This window comes from Chelonoidis abingdonii, chromosome 8 (assembly GCF_003597395.2).
Source record: "Chelonoidis abingdonii isolate Lonesome George chromosome 8, CheloAbing_2.0, whole genome shotgun sequence".
Taxonomy (NCBI): Eukaryota; Metazoa; Chordata; order Testudines; family Testudinidae; genus Chelonoidis; species Chelonoidis abingdonii.
The window spans coordinates 57,960,231-57,980,325 of record NC_133776.1 but is presented as its reverse complement, the minus strand read 5'-3'; the positions used below and the strand labels follow the sequence as shown (position 1 = coordinate 57,980,325).

Sequence of the window (20,095 nt, the reverse complement as noted above, 5' to 3'; positions counted from 1 at the left end):
AACTCTGTTGTAGGATTTGGACACACATATTTGGCAAAGGGGGGCTGGTTCCCAGAAAAGTTGGGAATGGGCAATGGAGAGGGACAAGGCACCTTTTCCCTGCAACAACAGGGGGCCCCAAGATGCCGAGCTGACTTAGCAAGGAAGGGCAACTGCAACACAACAATATAAACCATCAGATCACTGACCTGGTGTCTCGCATGTCGAGTTGGTAAAACAGCACCTGTGCCTCAAGCTAGGACAGAGGGCATTCGCTCTGCTTCCACCTGCTGACCATGAAGCAAAGACCGAGGTCTCTTGGGCAACTAAATCAGGGGAGAGATCAGACTGCCTGCATCTTGTTCAATATTCTCTCAAAAATCCTACATGTGCAAACTGTCAGGGCAGCCCTGATCCAGGCTCCTTCAGGATTGACTTCAGCTACAATAATATATCATTCCATTGCCAATAGAATTCTTATCTCACACACAAGCCCAAACAACAAGTCTATACCCTTCCTGAAAATATCTGGGATGGGATGGAACGTGACATTGGCCAGCAAGCCCATTACCTCATTATCTAAAGCAGAAACTCAAAGAGATGGGACTTGATAGGCTTCAGAGCATTGCGCTGGCCAATGGGGGTTCTACTGATTCCGCTAATGTGCTGGCAAAACCGACAAAAGCACACAGACTGAAAATAGCTATGAAACAGCCACTTTGATGGAGAAATGCAACATGCCTACTGAATTGCCTCTCTGCCAACAGAGGCGGCAAGCATGCATGTGAGGCCAGTGCAGAGAGGCACATGAATGCAGTTAGCTCAACCTTCAAGGACACTGGGGGAGCATCCCTCTAGAAATCCTCTGCTATTACCATCTCCTGACAGAGCTACAGTGAAACGAACAAGTGCACCACATATCAGAGGGGTAGCTGTCTTAGTCTGGATCTGTAAAAGCAGCAGAGAATCCCTGTGGCACCTTATAGACTAACAGACATTTTGGAGCATGAGCTTTCATGGGTGATTACCCACTTCGTCAGATGCATGTCACCACAGAGCAGATGGTCCTGCAGCCAGTGCAGCAACAGAGCTGATTCTGTACATCCATAGACAGCGCACACAGGGAGCAACCATGGGCAAGCCCTCTAACAATCCTTCAAGCACTCCCCAGTGGAGTCCCACCAGGACAGAACTGGTGTGACTGAGAGGCTAATGAGGCCCAAGACCTCCCTGCACGTACATCATTCCTTCCACACTAGGCCTCCTCTCTCTCCCTCCCTGCCCAAATGCTAGAGAAGCCCTCACTGCCCTGCGCACTACAGCTGCCACGCTGGCCTACCCAACAGGTCTGATGGGAGGCTGAAAATAAACAGCTCTCATGCCTAGCTGAGGGGATTAGCCACTCATTTGCTATTCGGGTTTCAATGGCTGCTTTGTTTTGTGGATGATAAAAGCCTCCCTGTCAGCAGGGCTTTGGCTTCACTGCTTCTCTTGTCAGGAAAGCTCCCACACAGCACCACTGACCAGAGACAAGGAGCTCTCACCCTGCAGCTGCCTGCAGGGTCAGCTTCAGCCTGGCCAGGAAGGCTAGAATCCTTCGGGGAGAACCAGCTCTCTCTACTGATGCAGAGCTGCCACCTATTCCGTGCTGCTGAAGGATCCAGCCAGCACTTCTAGGGACAGGCATGGGACCCCACGGGCCAGAGAAATGTGTGTGTAAGCACAAGATGAAAGATAGGGGGCCTGGTAGCCATGTGTCTGCATCCCAATAGCCCTTCATGGTCTGTGGTGGCTCTGTGGTGCTCTGCCTCTGTTTCCCTTTCTCAGGGCTTCTCAGCCTGGTTTGGCTGCTCCTGTGACCTGGCCATCCAGCTGAGTCGTTTAACGAAAACCTTTCTGAGGTACACCAGTCCAGTCCAAACAGCCACAAAAACCCCTCACTGAGGGTCTGGTCTGTCTTCCTGCTGTTTTATGGAGCAGAAGCTCTCAGCATATCCTTCCAGAAGTCCTCCTCCTTCTCCCCAGCCTGGAGAGGACAAATTCCTCAGGGGAGAGCTCCTCTGCTCTTCTCTTCCCCTAAAAGGCTTAGTTAAGTCACATGACCTACAAGTCACATGACCTTGCTGCTTCTCATCACTGGGGATGGGACTGAATGTGTGTCACAGCTGGAGCTGGGCCTGACCTCTTTAAAAGGGCCACCCACAGTCCTACATTCCATTCTCCTTCCAGGACAGGGCGAGAGTGGTAGGACAAGAGGCTACACTGGCGCAACAGTGTGGCAAATGCTGGACTATAACACACCGGATGGAATTAATTCCCGTGGCATGTCGGGACAGGCAGGAAATATAGGGATTTCCTGTTACTGGCCTGTCTCCATTGGGTTTGATCCCCTCTCTAGAAGATTCACATCTAAAGGGGTTTTCTGACCTCCTTCCATCACAAAATACCCAACTGGTATCAAATCATTCACACTATAAAACCTGCCTCTTTCATGATGCCTATAAGTCACCCTCATCTGGCATTGGGGTCAGGCGAGGGGCCAGCTGGGATTTCTGTTTTTCTGCTACATTCTCTCTGTTTCATTGTTACCTCCCGCTTCTGTCTCCATCCATCTGTTGGATGTATAGACTGAGAGCTCTCTGGGACAGGGCTACCTTCTTTGTTACCTTTCTGTACTGCACCTAGTGCAATGGGGCTCAATTGAGATTGCTAGGTGCTACCGTAGTACTAGAATAATAAGCAGCACCCAAAAATGTGCGATTCACTTTATAGGATATAAAGACCTGCTCTGAGCAACTTCTGAGCTAAAGTCAGAGATGACACAAGTGAACATGGTAAACAAGAAGAGCAGAAGGAATTGAGGTAGGTAAGGGGTTGCAATAATATGACTATACGGACACTCAGTGAGGCATGTGCTCATCATGATGGGTCTGTAATCAACTCACTTACAAGCCACATAGCAGAGGGAGGTGTTTGCAGGGAGGAGGCGATTGCATGGGAAAGGCTCTGGGGAAATGGTTCCATGCCTGGAAGCACAGACGTGTGAGAAGGGAAAGAAGAGATCCTCCAGGCACACATCATTGGCAGAGTGGAGGGCTGGGTGGGCATGTGAAAGGATTCAAGGGCACAGACACAAGGAACTGGATACACAGTGCTTTGGGAGCCTACACCCCATTCATGGATTGCAAACCCCTGCCTCCCAGCTAACACAGCAAAACTGAAGTTCTGCCTGACCCCCATGACTCAGGCTGAGCTTGGTAGGGCAGGCATGGCACCTGACCCACCAGGAGGTGGGTTCAGGATGTGCTGATGGAACTGGTGCACCCTAGCCCCCCTTGTGTAAGAGAGAGGAGTTCCTGGAGCTCTCTGGGGCCCATTCCAGAAGGCAGGCGACCTCGTCAACATCATCTGGACCAATCTGCCCACCAGACTTCCTGAGACATTCACCTCACAACAAAAGCTCTATGTTGTCACGGCAGCAAGACTAGTGCTCTCAGCGTGAGCTAGTCACTTCTGCATCCACCCAGACCCAAAGCTTGTGATGTAGAATGTTTCATCCAGAAAGGAAGGAAGGAGTCTATTTTAACCACTCCCTCATATGGCCATTTGTATCCGATTCTACAGAAGTTACATGGAGAGCTGTACAGAATGCTGGGAAGGACAGTCCCTTTTGGCTGGGTCTTTCCTCAGCACTTTTTAAAGAGACCGTGTCAGCAGACAGCCTACTTCTGGGAGACTGTGATGCTCTTTACTTCGGGGGAACACCTTGCACCCCGATGTTCATCCTTATAATATGCTTGTGTGGTAGCCAATGCAAAGTTTGTCACGTCAGGTGTCTCCGGAAGGCTCATGATGTACTGCGCATTGTTGTCACAGTAATGTTATAGGTTATAATTTCATGTATATAGTTATGAGGCTGAAAATGTGTCCTCATGACTTAAAACAAGCCCAGGCAAAACTCTCCAGGATCAGAGAGGCAGTTCACACCTCATCAGGGCATGTATGGGACAAACCCAGCCCAGCCTCAGAGGAACAAAGGACACTGGCCTAGGCAGTAACAAAGGATCTGTTGGACTCTCAAGTGAGTCACCTCCCTTCCCTTGGTCAGTTTGGGATTACGATGCGGTAATGCTCACCTGACTCGGGGGGGGGGGGGCAAAGCCAAGAGGGAAGAAAGAACATGATAAAAGGGAGAGACGTTAGCCATACTCTCTCTCTTCCACCTCCATCTACAGACACCACCACCAAGCAACTAAAGCGCTGATCAAAGGGGAGAGACTGGCTGAAGGGCAACCAGCCAGCCTGTGGTGAGAAGCATCTAAGTTTGTAAGGGCACTGAAAGTGTTAAGATCAGCTTAGAATGCGTTTTGCTTTTATTTCATTTGACGAAATCTGACTAGTTGTGCTTTGACTTATAATCACTTAAAATCTGTCTGTGTGGTTAATAAGTCTGTTTGTTTACTCTACCTGAAGCAATGTGTTTGGTTTGAAGCCTGTCAGAGACTCCCCTTGGGATAACAAGCCTGGTAAATGTCAATTTCTTTGTTAAATTGACGAATTCATATAAGCTTGCAGAGTCCAGCAGGCATAACTGGATACTGCAAGATGGAGGTTCCTAGGGTTGTGTCTGGGATCAAAGATATTGGCTAGTGTCATTCGGCTGCACAATCCAAGCAGCGGCTGGCCAAAAGTGCTCATTCACGTAGCTGGGAGCAGCTTACATGCCAGAGGCTTGTGTGAACAGTCCAGGAGTGGGGGTTCTCACAGCAGAGCAGGGTAAGGCTGGCTCCCAGAGTCCAGGATTGGAGTGACGTAGCAGATCACCGGGCCAGATAACACCAGGGCAACGTTGCAGAGACACTGCTCTCCAAAGCTGGAAGAGCCTGAGTCACATTCTCGGGAGTCATGTGAACTCTGTCCCTTCCCTTTGGCAGATACGAGTGTAGGTGCCTCATGCCCGGTTTGAAAAGCTCTCTAACACGCCTGCTGCATCACATTCAACTCTGTTGCACTTTGGGTAACACTCCAGAACCCCAAGGATGGAGGCCTATGTCCTCAAAGGTATTTAGATATAGTCAGTGGGAGTTAGGCACCTTCATGCCTCTGAGGATCTGGGCCAAAGTTACCATTATTACATTTGCTATCGACAAAGCATGTCAGGCTCAAGCAGAGGGGATCTCCAGCCCAGCTAGGTAATGTACTGTTCAGCAATGCAAGCTGGTTCCAAGAGGCCAGGACTTAACACTGCAGCTATGTCATTGTGGGTTGATGGGCAAAGCTGTGGTAGAATCACATTGGGGGTAGAGGAAGGCTTCCTCCAAATTTTCAGTTTTTGTCAAAATTTTCCACCCAATTCTAGATCAGAGTCACAACCCCCCACCCTGGGCTATGCCCCCCCACCATAACAATAATTCATACTAACAATCTCCCACCTGACCTATTCCAACAGGTAGTAAACTGCCTGTACTCAGTACCTAGCCTCCTTAAGACCAAATGCAGAGTTCCAACAGATGTCGCTCCTCCAGTGCTCAGGAGAAGAGCTGGGACTTGCAGCACGACCAGAAGGTTAACTAATCTGCATTTGAGGGGACCAAGGAGGGGAGGTGCTTTCCATAATAAAGGACTCTCCTGATGTGGGGGAATCATAACAGTTCTCAATCGTGACCTTCGGAGTGACCATTTCTCCCACTCTGGCCTTTCCCTGCAGCATCCGTGTACTCATGCTAACGCGGCAGGGCTCTTTGTCCCCCTGCTGGTGGCTGGGCCATCTACAGAGGTCTATGAGTCTGCTACTGCCCTTGAGCTCCCTCACCTGCTCCTTTAGTTCAACCAGACCCCGCAGATGACCTGGCCAGGGTTGCCATTATATTTACTTACAAACACAAAAATATATTAGGAGAGCACAGAGGAGATAATATGGAAACAAACAGCTTTACTGCAGCTAGTCTGGCTGTTTGATTACTTCCCCCTACCTATCATGCATTCTATTTCCCCCCTTTTTCTCAGCAAAGGACAAAGGCACTGACTTTCTTATTTCCCTGGGAGGGTGGAGGGGCAGTGCTCAACCCCCAGATCCATCCCAAGCCCCACCCCCACTCTACCTTTTCCCCACCTCCACCCTGCCTCTTCATGCCCCCGCCCCACCTCTTCCTACCCCTGCTCCTTCCCCTCCCCACCCCCAGAGCCTCCAACCCACCACCGAACAGCTGGGCGGGGGGGAGGCGCTGGGAAAGAGGGAGAGGAGCTGATCAGCAGGGCTTGCCGATAGGTGCTGAATAACCACTTTTTTTTGCATGGGTGCTCCAGCCCCAGAGCCCACGGAGTCGGCCCATAGGCCACCTCTGAGAACCACTGATGGGCCAGGTCTTCAGCTGGTGTACATGGACATCATTCCACTGAAGCCAATGGAGATATGTCAAGGATCTCTCTCATAATTCTGCCAAGAATACAGTGTTTAGAGATCAATTCCTATGTTTGTAAATCTCATATTTGGAAGTCTGCTAAAGATCATGGTACTCAATAACCATAGAGCCTCACTTCTGAAAGCCTCCACCCCATTTCAAATGGCTTTGCTGTTAAGAGTCTTCTCAGGTCCCAGCCATGGGTGAGCAAATGGACCTGAGTGACTCTGCTTTATTACCACAACCATGATACATTTGAACGCAAGCCAATACTGAGCACACTCCCAGCCCCGGAGCTCGCCGGTGGGAGAGAGGCCCTTCCCCCAGAGCTCCGGGAAAGAGAGGCCTTTCCCCCTGAGCTCTGTGCAGGTGAGGAGAGGGCCCCTTCCCCCGGAGTCTGTGCTACCAGTGGGAGAGAGGGACCCTTCCTCCTGAGCTCCATGCAGAGGGAGAGAGGGAGCCAGGGATCCTTTCCCCCAGAGCTAGCTGCTGCCAGTGGGAAGAGGGCTGCGGGGAGTCCTCTGGCGCCACCCCTGGGGCAGTCTGGTTGCACTTCAAACTCCTCATTCCTGGTCCCACCCCAGAGCCTGCACCCCCAGCCCCAACCTCTGCACCAGCCCAGAGGCCCCCCCACCCCGCATCCTGAACCCTTCATCCTCGGCCCCACCCTGCAGACCTCCCCCCGCACCCCACCTTCTGCCCTACTCTGGGCCACCTCCCACACTCCTTATCATAGGCTTACTAAGGCTAGTGTCTAGTGTTAATTATGTAAAGTGGGTTAAGCTGGAATGTACTGCAATATTAGAATTTTATTAAAACTCCAGTCAAAAGATATAATTATGTTGGGTCACAGACATCAACAATTTTCTTTAACTGGGTGAAAAGGAAAAAAGTTTGAAAACCACTACACTAGTTGACTGTCCAGAACATCACACAGCCTTGTCGTAGAGAGGACTGTATGGACTGCTGCGCCAACTACGAGCATCCAGCAGTGCAATACAGCCATAAGCACCCTCCAGAGATGCAGGGATGGTGGGAGGGGCATGATTTGACTCTGCACCATCAGGAAATACTCCTTTGATTTGTCAAACATCCACTCCAGGTGGCACTGGTGGCAATGGCCAAATGACCATAAGGCAGCAGCCACCACCAGAGTGCTTCCATGAATGGGAAAAAGTAGCAGATACACCATATCCCAGACAGCCCAGTAAAGTTGATGCCCATATATATGTGACAACATTACAGCCAGATGATCCAGTATAGTCACCTGCATTGTCCAGCTCTGCAGTGGAGGGAACATGGTGATGTGGCAGCTTACATGAGATGGTGTGAGGCTTTGGTTGAGCCAGAACAGCTCTCTGAACTGGGAGGGGGAGAGGCCTGACAATTTCTGTGCAGGAAAATACTCTGAGTCCCCCAAAGGAGAATAGGGGTGATCTCCGAAAAGCCCTCAGCCAAAGGGCCAGAGTCAGAACCTCCTGCTGAAAGTGCTGGTAGGTATATGGCCATTAGGAATCAAACGTCAGGGTGGTGTCCTATGCTAGATGTCTGTAGTATTTTATAGTAACGCTGCACTATGGTCTAGTTACCAAAGGGGGGTAACTGCACGAGGGAGACTGAAATGAGAAATTACATATGGTCAACAGCAACCCATGACGGCCCGTTTCATAATGTGCTACAAGCAAAGGAATCAAATGGGAGAGCGAATCCTTAGGCTCTCCCTATGGTGGTAGTTCAACAATGCCTTACAGATGCCCTGACTAGAAGAAGAGAATACCTAGCACTGCCCATCTGTAGATTTCCAAGTACTTTCCAAAGGAGGGCAGCACCATTATCTCCATTTTACAGAGGAGGAAACAAAGGCAATGGGAGATAAAGTGACCTGCCCACAGTCACTCAGGAGGGCAGTGGTAGAGATGGGAACAGAGCCCAGCTCTTCGGAGTCCCAGTCTAGTGCTCTAGATGCTAGGCCATGCTGCCCCCCATGGAGTGGACTGCTGTGAAGGAAGAGCCCTTCCACTGTCACAAGAATGACACAACATCGACTTCCCCATCTAACAATACAAACCAGCAGTAACCAGCCAACCAAAACATCCCCCAAGCAGAGTTTATACCCCAAAAAGTGAGGAGAGCCAGAGGCTCCATGGAGTCCACTGGGGATTTCACTATTGGTATCTCTTTTACATGGAAGATGCTGAGATACTACAGTGATGGGCGACAGGATAAAACCCCTGTAGTGGCAAGAAGACAGTTTATCCAACATTAGCGCCACACTATGAGTCCAAGTCTCCACCGCCTTGCGCCTGCAGAAGTGAGGTTACATCTGCGTTCAGCAAGAGCAAAGATGATATAAATTGCTACCAGAACACAATTCTCTGCTCCTTCACCAGTGCTGGTATTTCACAGCCATAACTGATGCCACACCGTACAACATAGCAAACAAACAGCCTCTATATCTGGAGTGTGAAGTTCAGATTTCATCACCAGGCTCCTTATATTTGAGGCTTTTTTTAAAGCCCCAACTCCTGGATGCTTGTGATCACCCAAGAATCTCAGCTTTTATTGGGACAAGAAAGAAGCCTTCTGGCCCTCACGGGTGCTGAAAACACCCTGAAAACATGACCCATGTGCATTTGAGAGGCACGAAAGCCAGAAGGCAAAGAAAAATAACCCAAAATGTGTGATTTAAAAAAAAAACTCCCATGATTTTCAGACTCATGATTCTTGAGGGCTAGCAATACTGGTGGCAGCAGGAGAAAGAGGGCCCCTCCCAAGCACCGGTAGAACCTCAAGTGGCTATTTTGCCATTAGCAGCAGCCAGCCCAGTGGAAATGAATGCAGATCTGGGTGTAGCCTGCCTTCTTCCTAGCCCCCAATGGCATTTGTGCGCAGGGCCAGGGCTGTTACTCACTGGTGGTGCTTCCTGTCATCTGGATGATGCACTTGGAATCCCGGCTCATCTCACGGGAGTTGAACGGACGCACTCGCACCGCCACCTTCACAGATGCTCCCGCCATCTTGCTGGCCTTAACGTCGCTCTTTCCAGCAGGGGTTGCACTCCTGGCAACACAAGAAATGCCCTGGAAGGACCCAGAAAGGCATGTTAAGAAAAGTCTCTAAGCTCTGCAGGATGCTGCTGTAGGGAAACTGTTGAAGTGTCCCTGAGACTGGGGCTCCCTTGCAGCAGCACCCGTTGAGCTCTCATCTGACATGGGAGGCTCACCATTTCCACGCTCTCAGGGCTGAGACCCAGTGACAAGCATGAGGCTAAAGCTTTCCAAGCAGCCAGAGAGTACACCTTAGCCTCGACTTCCCTGGGCCATGACCAGAACAGCCCGTTAGCACCGGGCTTGCCGGGCTCAGAGCAAGGGGAGCCGTGAAAACATCAGGCAGGCAGGGACCTGCAACCCCATCCTCCTGGCAGCAGCTCACTGCTGCATGCCCCTTCCTAGTCTGATTTATTAGTCATCATCAGAGTAGCACCTAGAGGCCCCTGCTGAGATCAGGGCCCCCCTGGGAGGAGGCTGCACACACACCCAGACCGTGTCTCCACTAGGAAGGACAGGAGTGTTCTTAACTCGAGTTAATTGTCTTAGTGAAGACAAGGCCATCTACAGCTTTTCCATGAGCCAGCAATAACTGCCCATTCTCACCTCCCAGAGAGCCATGCTCTGTAGAGCACACATTGAGGCAAGGACAGAGAGTGCTTTCCTGCAGATATGCTATACTTCCAGCCTCCTGGACCCCTTTCTATGCTGCTCCACAGACAGAGGACCCCTGCTCCCTCACCCCGCAGACTCTTTACCCTATGTTAACGCCAATGATTTCAATGGAACAACTCCTGGCTTGCACTAGGGTAAGCGAGAGAAGAATCAAGCCCAGAAAGCATGCTACCCTGCAGAGCCTTCTCCAGATCCTGAGGCTCCTCCCACACCTGGTGAAATCTCATAGGCAACAGAGCAAAACTAGTGTGAGGTCAGAGCGATGCCTCAGATGCTGCTTCTCCTTACATGGCCCCTCAGGACCTCAGCTCTGGCTAACCCCAGGCAGCAGAGATGTGACAGAACACAAAGGCAATCCACAAACAGAACCCTGTCCTTCATATGGTGTGATGAGCACCTCCCTGTCACACCCTGGCAAAGTGGGGGTGGGAGAAGGGTAGCTGGGCAAAGGAGGAGGGGAAAGGAATGAATTTGTTTTGATTAGATGGGAAAAATTATGGCCCTTAGAATATCAGGGTTGGAAGGGACCTTGGGAGGTCATCTAGTCCAACCCCCTGCTCAAAGCAGGGCCAATCCCCAGCCAGATTTTTGCCCCAGATCCCTAAATGGCCCCCTCAAGGATTGAATTCACAACCCTGGGTTTAGCAGGCTAGTGTTCAAACCACTGAGCTATCCCTCCCCCCCAAACCTAAATTAATGGAGATATCCTATCTCCTAGAAGAGACCTTGAAAGGTCATTTAGTCCAACCCCCTACCTTCACTAGCAGGACCAAGTACTGATTTTTGCCCCAGATCCCTAAATGGCCTCCTCAAGGATTGAACTCACAACGCTGGGTTTAGCAGGCCAATGCTCAAACCACTGAGCTCTCCCTTCCCCCCTTCTCAGGGAACACTATTATTTGACACTCATTCAGCTATTGTGAAAAGGACTGAATCATCCCAGTTTTCCAGCAGGGGGCATGTTATATAAATGGGTGTAAATTCTGTAGAGAAACTGCACCCAGATTTTATGGTTTAGTGTATGGCTTATTCTCAACACCTTTTCCCTCTCCAAATCCTCTGTGGGTTTGGTTTGTTTTTTACAAGCCCAGTGAATGCAGAAGTGCACACTTGTCAAACGAGCTCCCGCTGTCTTGAATGGAGATGCTGCTGGCATGCTGGTCTTTGCATTAAATTGTGCATTCAGGCACAAGGAGGCAGCACAGTGCTGCACACTGCTGGTGAAAGAGCAAGCACCCATTGTGAGTGCATGCCTATATTTCAGCTAGGCTCAGCAAAGTGCCAGATACACTGACATCTTGGTATTCAATATTTTGGCCCCTTTTCTATTTCAGCCCACAACTGGATTCTTACTATCAAAACTGTTGTCAGTAGGCTGGGTCCAGCAAAGTCAAAGCTAAGAAAAATTGAGCTGTAATTTGTTCTGCCTCCTGCATGATCAACAAAGTCACCAACTGAGTTTTGCTTCCAGAATCTCTGCTCTCACTGATTTTGGAAGCAGAAATGGTATGTTTGATTTTCAGAGGCCAGTTTCAGCTCTCAGCTAAACAAACCTTGCTTTGCTGAAACTCAGCACATTCAACTGTAGAAACTAGCAATACACATGGAACACAAACATGACCTTTTTATAGTCATTTGCCTGATCCTAATCAGATCATTTGGCTTAGTGGACAGGGCCTAGCATGGCAGGCCTGAGGAGCCTAGCTGCTGACTGACTGTGAGAACATCTCTTTTCTTTACCACCTTTTGTCTGTCTAGACCAGAGTGGCCTGCGGGACCATCCTGCCTGGCCCTGGAGCTCCCAGCCAGGGAGGCTAGCTCCCGGCCCCTCCCCTGCTGTTCCCCCTCCCCAGCAGCCTCAGCTCGCCAAGCCACCAGTGCTCTGGATGGCAGGGCTGCAAGCTCCTGCCGGGCAGCACAGCAGCGTGGCTGGCTCTGGCTGGGCGGCGGGGCTGTGAGCTCCTGCTGCTCTGAGTGGCATGGTAAGGGGGCAGAGAGCAGGAGGTTGGATAAGGGGCAGGGGTTCTGGGGGGCAGTCAGGGAGCGGGGTCGGGGCAGTCAGGGGACGGGGAGCGGGTGGGGTTGGATAGGGGATGGGGTCCTGGCGGTTAAGGGGCAGGGGGTCCCGAGAGCCCGAGAGAAGACTGTCAGGGACAAGAAGCAGGGGAGTTAGATGGGTCAGAGGTTCTGAGGGGGGGCAATCAGGGGGCAGGAAGTAGGAGGGGGCAGATGGGGGCAGGGGCAGGCTGTTTGGGGAGACACAGTCTTCCCTACCTGGCCCTCCATACAGTATCACAACCCCGACATGGCCCTCGGGCCAAAAAGTTTCCCCACACCGATCTAGATGCCAAGCTCTTTATGACACGGACTGTCTCTCACTATTAGAATTCTTTGAAGGGGTCAGCCAACATGTGGGCACAAGGGATACAGTGTACCTGCACTTTCAGAAATATTTTGACAAGGTCCCTCACCAAAGGAGGGATGGTCCTCTCATGGATCAGTCACTGGTTAAAAGATATGAAACAAAGGGTACGAATAAATGGTCACTTTTCACAGTGCAGATAGGTAGATAGCAGGGTTCCCTGTGGCAGAGCGCTGGGCAGGAACACCTGAGCCAGCCCTCTGTCTCAACAGCTCTGATTAAGGGAGGTAAATTGGAGCTGGCTAGAGAAACCTGTGCCTCATTGGCAAAGGGGAAACAGCTGCCAGCCTGATTAGCCTGGGGCAATATACAGGCCCAGATAAAAGAAGTGGGGGTGAAACATACTTCCTGTCTGGATACAGTAGCCAAGCAGTCCTCAAGGCTGAAAACCCCAAGCTGTATAGGGTGAGAAGGTGATAGGACTGCACTGGTGATTGGTGAACCTGAGGGTCTCTGAGTGGTTTTTGGATCAGAGTAGAGGCAGGACCAAGGTGGGCCCTGCTATGCCTGTTACAGTCCTCAAGAATCTGTGCTGGGACCAGGGCTGTTCAACATATGAATAAATAATCTGGAAAATGGGGTAAAAAGTGAGGAGACAATGTTTGTAGATGATACAAAATTATACAAGATAGTTATGTCCCAAGCTGACTGACAAGTTAAAGGGATCCTGCAAAACTGGGTGACAGGTACAGTGGATTTGATTTAAATCAAACTGATTTACTTTATTAGTCACTATGGATTTCTACATAAAAGTGCATTCTTGTTGGTTGTTATAACCTTAATACATATTCTTCACAACTCAGAGATGGATGTAGGTTTCATTTTTAGAAAGTACACACTATACATTTTTTTGAGTGAGTTATTTCTAAAACTTTTCAGATTAGTTTTACAGCTATATCAGAAAATAAATGATTGTTTGGTTATTTCATTTACCAAAGGTAATTGAAGCAGATATTTATGAAGTCATTGGGAAGCGAACCATCTCCAGTTCAACAGGTTAATCATTAATATATGGAGGTTTTTCTTGCCATGCTGTATTAGGAAGAGACCATCACCAGACAGTTAAATTCTTATTTAACTAAAACAATGTTATGTATTATGGATTTTTTTCTTCAACAGCAAACCATATTATAACAATACAAGTATATGAATTTTTGAATCTAGTTAAAGTTTTTTAAAATCAGGTTTGATAAAATCCTCTGTGGGTTTGGTGTGTTTTTACAACGCCCAGTGAATGCAGAAGTGACACTGTCAAACGAGCTCCGCTGTTTGAATGAGATGCTGCTGGCATGCTGGTCTGCATAAATTGTGCTATTCAGCACAAGGAGCAGCACAGTGCTGCACACGGCTTGGTGAAAGAGCAACACCCATTGTGAGTGCTGCCTATATTCAGCTAGGCCAGCAAAAGTGCACGATACACTGACATCTGGTATCAATATTTTGGCCCTTTTTCATTCAGCCACAACTGGATCTTACTATCAAAACTGTGTCAGTAGGCGGGTCCAGCAAGTCAAGCTAAGAAAATTGAGCTGTAATTGTCTGCTCCTGGCAATGATCACAAAGTCAACCAACTGATTTGCTTCCGATCTCTGCTCTCACTGGATTGGAAGCAGAAGGTATGTTTGATTTTCAGAGGCCAGTTTCAGCTCTCAGCTAAACAAACCTTCTTTGCTGAAGACCACACATTCAAGCTGTAAAACTACATACACATGGAACACAACATGAACCTTTTATAGTCATTTGCCTGATCCGAATAGACATTTGGCTAGTGGACAGGGCCTAGCATGGGAAGGCCTGAGGAGCCTAGTCTGCTGGACTGACTGGGAGAAATCGTCTTTTCTTACCACCTTTTGTTCTGTCTAGACCAAATGAGTGCCTGGGGACCATCCTGCCTGGCCCTGGAGCCCCAGCCAGGGAGGGCTAGCTCGGCCCTCCCTGCTGGTTTCCCCTCCCAGCAGCCTCAGCTTCGCCAAGCACAGTGCTGGATGCAGGGCTGCAAGCTCCTGCCGGGCGCACAGCAAGCGGCTGGCTCTGGCTGGGCGCGGGCTGTGAGCTCCCTGCTGCTCTAGTGGCATGGGTAAGGGGCAGAGAGCAAGGAGGTTGGATAAGGGCAGGGTTCTGGGGGGCATCAGGGAGCGGGTCGGGCAGTCAGGGGACGGGACGGGGGGGTGTATAGAGGGGTGATTCCGGGGGGGCGGTTAGGGGCAAGGGGTCCGAGAAGCCCGAGAGAAGACTTCAGGGCAAGAAGCAGGGGAGTTAGATGGGTCAGAGGTTTCTGAGGGGGGGCATCAGGCGGGCAGGAAGTAGGCAGGGGGCAGATGGGGGAGGGGCAGGCTGTTTGGGAGACACAGTCTTCCCTACCTGGCCTCCATAACAGTAAAAACCCGACATGAGCCCTCGGAGCCAAAAGTTTCCCCAACCGACTAGATCCAGCTCTTTTATTGCGAACACGGACCTGTCCTCTCACTATTATTAATATTGAAAGGGTCGCCAAACTGTGGGCACAAGGGATACAGTGTACTGCACTTTCAGAAATATTTTGACAAGGTCCTCACAAAGAGGGATGGTCCTCTCATGGCTCAGTCACTGGTTAAAAGATAGGAAACAAAGGGTACGAAATAAATGGTCACTTTCACAGTGCAGATAGGTGATAGCGGGTTCTGTGGCAGAGCGCTGGGGACCAGGAACACCTGAGCCAGCCCCTGTCTCAACAGCTCTGATTAAGGGAGGTAAATTGGAGCTGGCTAGGAAACTGTGCTCATTGGGCAAAGGGGAAACAGCTGCCAGCCTGATAGGCCTGGGCAATATACAGGCCCAATAAAAGAAGTGGGCGTGAAACATACTTAACTGTCTGATACAGAGCCAAGCAGTCCTCAAGGCGAAAAAACCCCAAGCTGTATGGGTGAGAAGGTGATAGGACGCACTGGTGATTGGTAACCTGAGGGTCTCTGATGGTTTTTGGCATAGGAGAGGCAGGACCAAGTGGGGCCCTGCAGCCTGTTATCCTCAAGAATCTTGCTGGGACCAGGCTGTTCAACATAGAATAAATATCTGGAAAATGGGTTAAAAAGTGAGGAGACAAGTTGTAGATGATACAAAATTAAACAAGATAGTTATGTCCCAACGATGACAAGTTAAGGGATCCTGCAAAACTGTGTACAGGGTACAGTGGATTGATTTAAATCAACTGATTCTTTATTAGTCACTATGGATGTCTACAATAAAAGTTGCATTCTGTTGTTGTTAAACCTAATACTATTCTTCACAACTAGAGATGGATTGTAGGTTTCATTTTTAGAAAGTACACACACTATACATTTTTTGAGTGAGTTATTTAAAACTTTTCAGATTAGTTTTACAGCTATATCAGAAAATAAATGATGTTTGGTTTTCATTTACCAAAGTAATTGAGCAAGATATTTATGAAGTCCATTGGAAGCGAACCATTCCATTCAACAGTGAATCATTAATATAATGGAGGTTTTTCTTGCCATGCTGTATTGAGGGAAGAGACCATATCACCAGACAGTTAAATTCTAATTTAACTTACAATGTTATGTATTATGGAATTTTTTCTTCAACAGCAACATATTATAAACAATACAAGTAATATGAATTTTTGAATCTATTAAAGTTTAAATCAGGTTTGACTACAACTGTTTTTAACTAAACTAGTTAAAATGATCTTTTTTAAAAAAAAAAAAAAAATCAACTGTACCAGCAGCTCAACATGAGAAATTAAAATATTGGCTTGTGCAGCTAACTCAGTCATCTCACTCCTTTTCCTGTTTAACCATAATCCTGGAAGAAAAAAACGCCTTTCTGCTTTTTCAGGTCCCAGAAGATTCCTTAATTGGGAACATGAATAGTCCAAAGGAAGGAAAGATTCCTTCTACACCTGCAGAAGAAGCTACTGCTGTTAAAGTGAGATTAAATCACTTCAACAGTCTTTGAATTCCGGTTAAGTGACTTCCCTCAGTTCACTGGTTGACTTCTTTAAAACCATCCAGCAAACATATATTCATTGAACGGTTCTTATCCCAAACTGGGCTCCCTAGGCCTGGCTGCCATTATAGGCTTTCCTTACTAAGTGGACGGATGGTATGGTAGGATCTTCAAATCAATGAGCTAACTCAAAGACCTCAATGCTCTGAATATGCTGCCAAACAATTTCAATTTTTGTTCTACTGCCTGTCCCTCCCTTCCTACATATCTCCAACTTCTCCATGTCTAAATCTGTTCTGCCCCCCAATAACATAGAAGATTAGGGTTGGAGGGACCTCAGAGGTCATCTGTCAATCCCTGCTCAACAGCAGGGCATCCAACTAAATCATCCCAACCAGGGCTTTGGTCAAGCTGATAAAAACCTCTAAGAAAGAGATCCACCCACCCTCCCAGGTAACCCATTCCAGTGCTCACCACCTCTAGTGAAATATTTTCTAAATCCAACATAGACCTCCCCAACTGCACTTGAGGACATTGGTTCCTGTTCGTCCACTGCCTCCACTGAGAACAGCTGAGCTCCATCTCTTGGAACCCCCCCTTCAAGTAGTGAAGGCTGCTATCAAATTCCCCCTCCACTCTTCCTTCTGCAGACTAAACAAGCCTAGTTCCCTCAGCCCTCTCCTTTGTAAGTCAAGGCTCAGACCAATGATCATTTTCAATGCCCTTCACTGGGACTCTCTCCAATTCTGTATTGGGAGGCCCAAATTGGATGCAATACTCCATGTGGCCTACTAGTGCCAAAATAGGGGGGAAATGAGCAGTCCCTGGATATGCTGGCAAGTGGCCCCTAACGAATTACAGTCCATTTATGCCGTTGCCTTCTTGCAACAAGGGCACACGCTGACTCATATCCAGCTTCTCAATCCACTGTAATCCCCAGGTCGCTTTCTGCGAACGGCTGCTTGGCCCAGTAACCAGTCCCCACCCTGTAGCAGTACATGGGATTTCTTCCTAAGTGCAGGACTCTGCACTTGTCCTTGTTGAACCTCATCAGATTTCTTTTGGCCCAATCATCCAATTTGTCTAGGTCACTCTGGACCCTATCCCTACCCTCCAGCATATCAACCTTTCTCCCCCCAGCCATGTGTCATCTGCAGACTTGCTGAGGGTGCAATCCATCCCATCATCCAGATCATTAATAAAGATGTTGAACTACTCATAAACCTTCTGAAACTTTGCACTTTTAGAGAGAGGTAAGGGATTGATTCTGTACACCAATTTGCAGAGGGCTAATAGGAGTGAGGTCTTTTTTCTCTCCTCAAGATATTTATTTAAAAACATTTTTGCTGTTAACAATCATGTTATCTCTGGAGACAAATCCATGGTTTGTGAACTGCAAAACTAAGCATCTCTGATAGTAGTGCTCAGTCTAGAAGAGGAGTCCTATTGGGTAGATAGAAAGATTAACCTAAATAATCTATACAGAAGCCCTTGGAACCTCATAAGATTGGGACCCTAATCCATGAACTATTGGAACTCATTTACAAAAACTTTTCTTAAACGTTACATGAATATACTGTCTTATACTTTATAATCCCTATTCTATGATAAAATATCTTTGAGCTATAATGTATCTTTAGATTGGATTTTTTTTATAAAATGGCTTTTTAAAAAAAAACTATTTAAATAAAAAGAACAGATTTTGATGTGATTTTTTTTTAAAAAAACTTTGCTTTTTATCCACTCTGGTGACTGGGCAACAAAATGGCAGATGAAACTCAATGTTGATAAATGCTAAGTAATGTACATTGGAAAACATAATCCCACCTATACATATAAAAAGATGAGGTCTAAATTAGCTGTTACTACTCAAGAAAGGGACCTTGGAGTCATTGTGGATAGTTCCCTGAAAACATCCACTCAATGTGTAGTGGCTGTCAAAAAAAGCTAACAGAATGTTGGGAATCATTAGAACAGGGATAGATAAGGCAGAAAATACCATAATGCCACTGTATAAATCCATGCTACGGCTGCCCCTTGAATATCACATGCGGTTCTGGGTGCCCCATCTCAAAAGAGATATATTAGAACTGGAAAAAGTGCAGAGAAGGGCAACAAAAATGACTAGAGGTATGGAACAGTTTCCATATGAGGAGAGATTAAAAAGGCATGAACTGTTCAGTTTAGTAAAGAGACAACTAAGGGAGGATATGATAGGTCTATAAAATTATGAATGGTATGAGAAAGTGAATAAGAAAGTGTTATTTACCCCTTCACATAACACAAGAACCAGAGCTCACCCAATGAAATTAATAGGCATCAGGTTTAAAACAAAAGGAAGTACTTCTTCACCGAGTGCACAGTCAACCTGTGGAACTCATTGCCAGAGGATGCTGTGAAGGTCAAAACTAGAACTGGGTTCAAAAAGGAATTAGATAATCATTGACGCACATACTATCCTTGAACTCATTAGCCAAGATGGTTAGGGACACAGTCTCATTCTCTGGGTGTCCCTAGCCTCTGATTGCCAGAAACTGGGACTGGATGACAGGGGATGAATCACTCAAATTGCCCTATTCTGTTAATTCCCTCTGAAACACCTGGCACCAGCCACTGTCGGAAGACTAGATGGATCACTGGTCTGACCCAGTATGGCCATTCTTATGTACATACAGTGCCTGGCACAGTGGGGCCCCTGGCACTACTCTTGCATAAATGACAGTAATTTTACGACAGAAACAGTTTCAGAAACAATAATCAAGAACCCTGCAGATTGATCCTGCAGCTGTTACTCCTGGGAATGGGTTGAGATTATGTTGCAGCCTCCTAAGGTATCTCTACACTGCATTGTAAAGCCAGGCTCAGATCTGGCATGAGCCCAATCCCCAATACTATCCACACATGAATCTTTCTGACTCACGTCAGCAAGCACTCAGGGCCCAAGTCCTAGGCCCCACCTAGAGAGTGGGTCTGAGCTGGAGTCCCACCGTGACTCAGGTCCAAGCCCTGTCATTCTGCAACTCAAGTCGCAGCCCCTAGTCAGAAGGGCCGTGTAGTGTAGTATGAGATCCAGGTCCAGCAACCAGAAACCCAGGCTGACAATGCAATGTTGACACTCAAACACAGGCTTAGAAATACTAAGTCCAGAAGTGCAAGTCTCACAGCCCCTGGTTTACAAGCACTGTAGACATCCCCCTAGGGCCCTCCCAGTCGGAGAGCAACCTTTATCAAGAAACAAAATGTACCAGTGCTGCAGGAAAGATATATTTGTACTGGGGATTTAGGTGACTATCAAATACTGAGACACATGGCCTGAGTCTCCACTGTCCTCCGCAGTCACTTACTGCCAGGTATTCCAATCTGGTAGTGGTGTAACTGACCACACACGGCAGCAGAGAGCCTACCCCACAAAGTCTGGGATGCTGTGAGCAGTGCTGTGCAAGCTTCCCCCCATTCCAGCTCAGCCAAGTCACTCCTGCTATCCTCGTGCTAGCCCCCACCCAGATCTGCCAGTTCACGCCAGCGGTTCCTCCCATTCTATCCCTCAGGTACAGTGCTGAGTTAAAGGGCCCCAGCCAATTTGGGGGCCCCCAAAGAAGCACCAGAACGTGAGTGGGGGGGGGGGG

General features: G+C 48.3%; 1 protein-coding gene across 12 annotated transcripts in view; it reads right to left on the bottom strand.

Annotated features, from left to right (window-relative positions):
* The window catches only part of KIF1A (kinesin family member 1A), a 522,969-nt gene that overhangs the window by 482,360 nt on the left and 20,514 nt on the right, over positions 1-20,095 (bottom strand). For all 12 annotated transcript variants that reach the window (XM_075068655.1, XM_075068656.1, XM_075068664.1 and 9 more), the window contains exon 2: positions 9,292-9,460. In XM_075068655.1, the coding sequence (XP_074924756.1) occupies positions 9,292-9,397 (106 nt within the window). In that variant the 5' untranslated portion in view covers positions 9,398-9,460. The remainder of the gene's footprint in view (positions 1-9,291; positions 9,461-20,095) is intronic.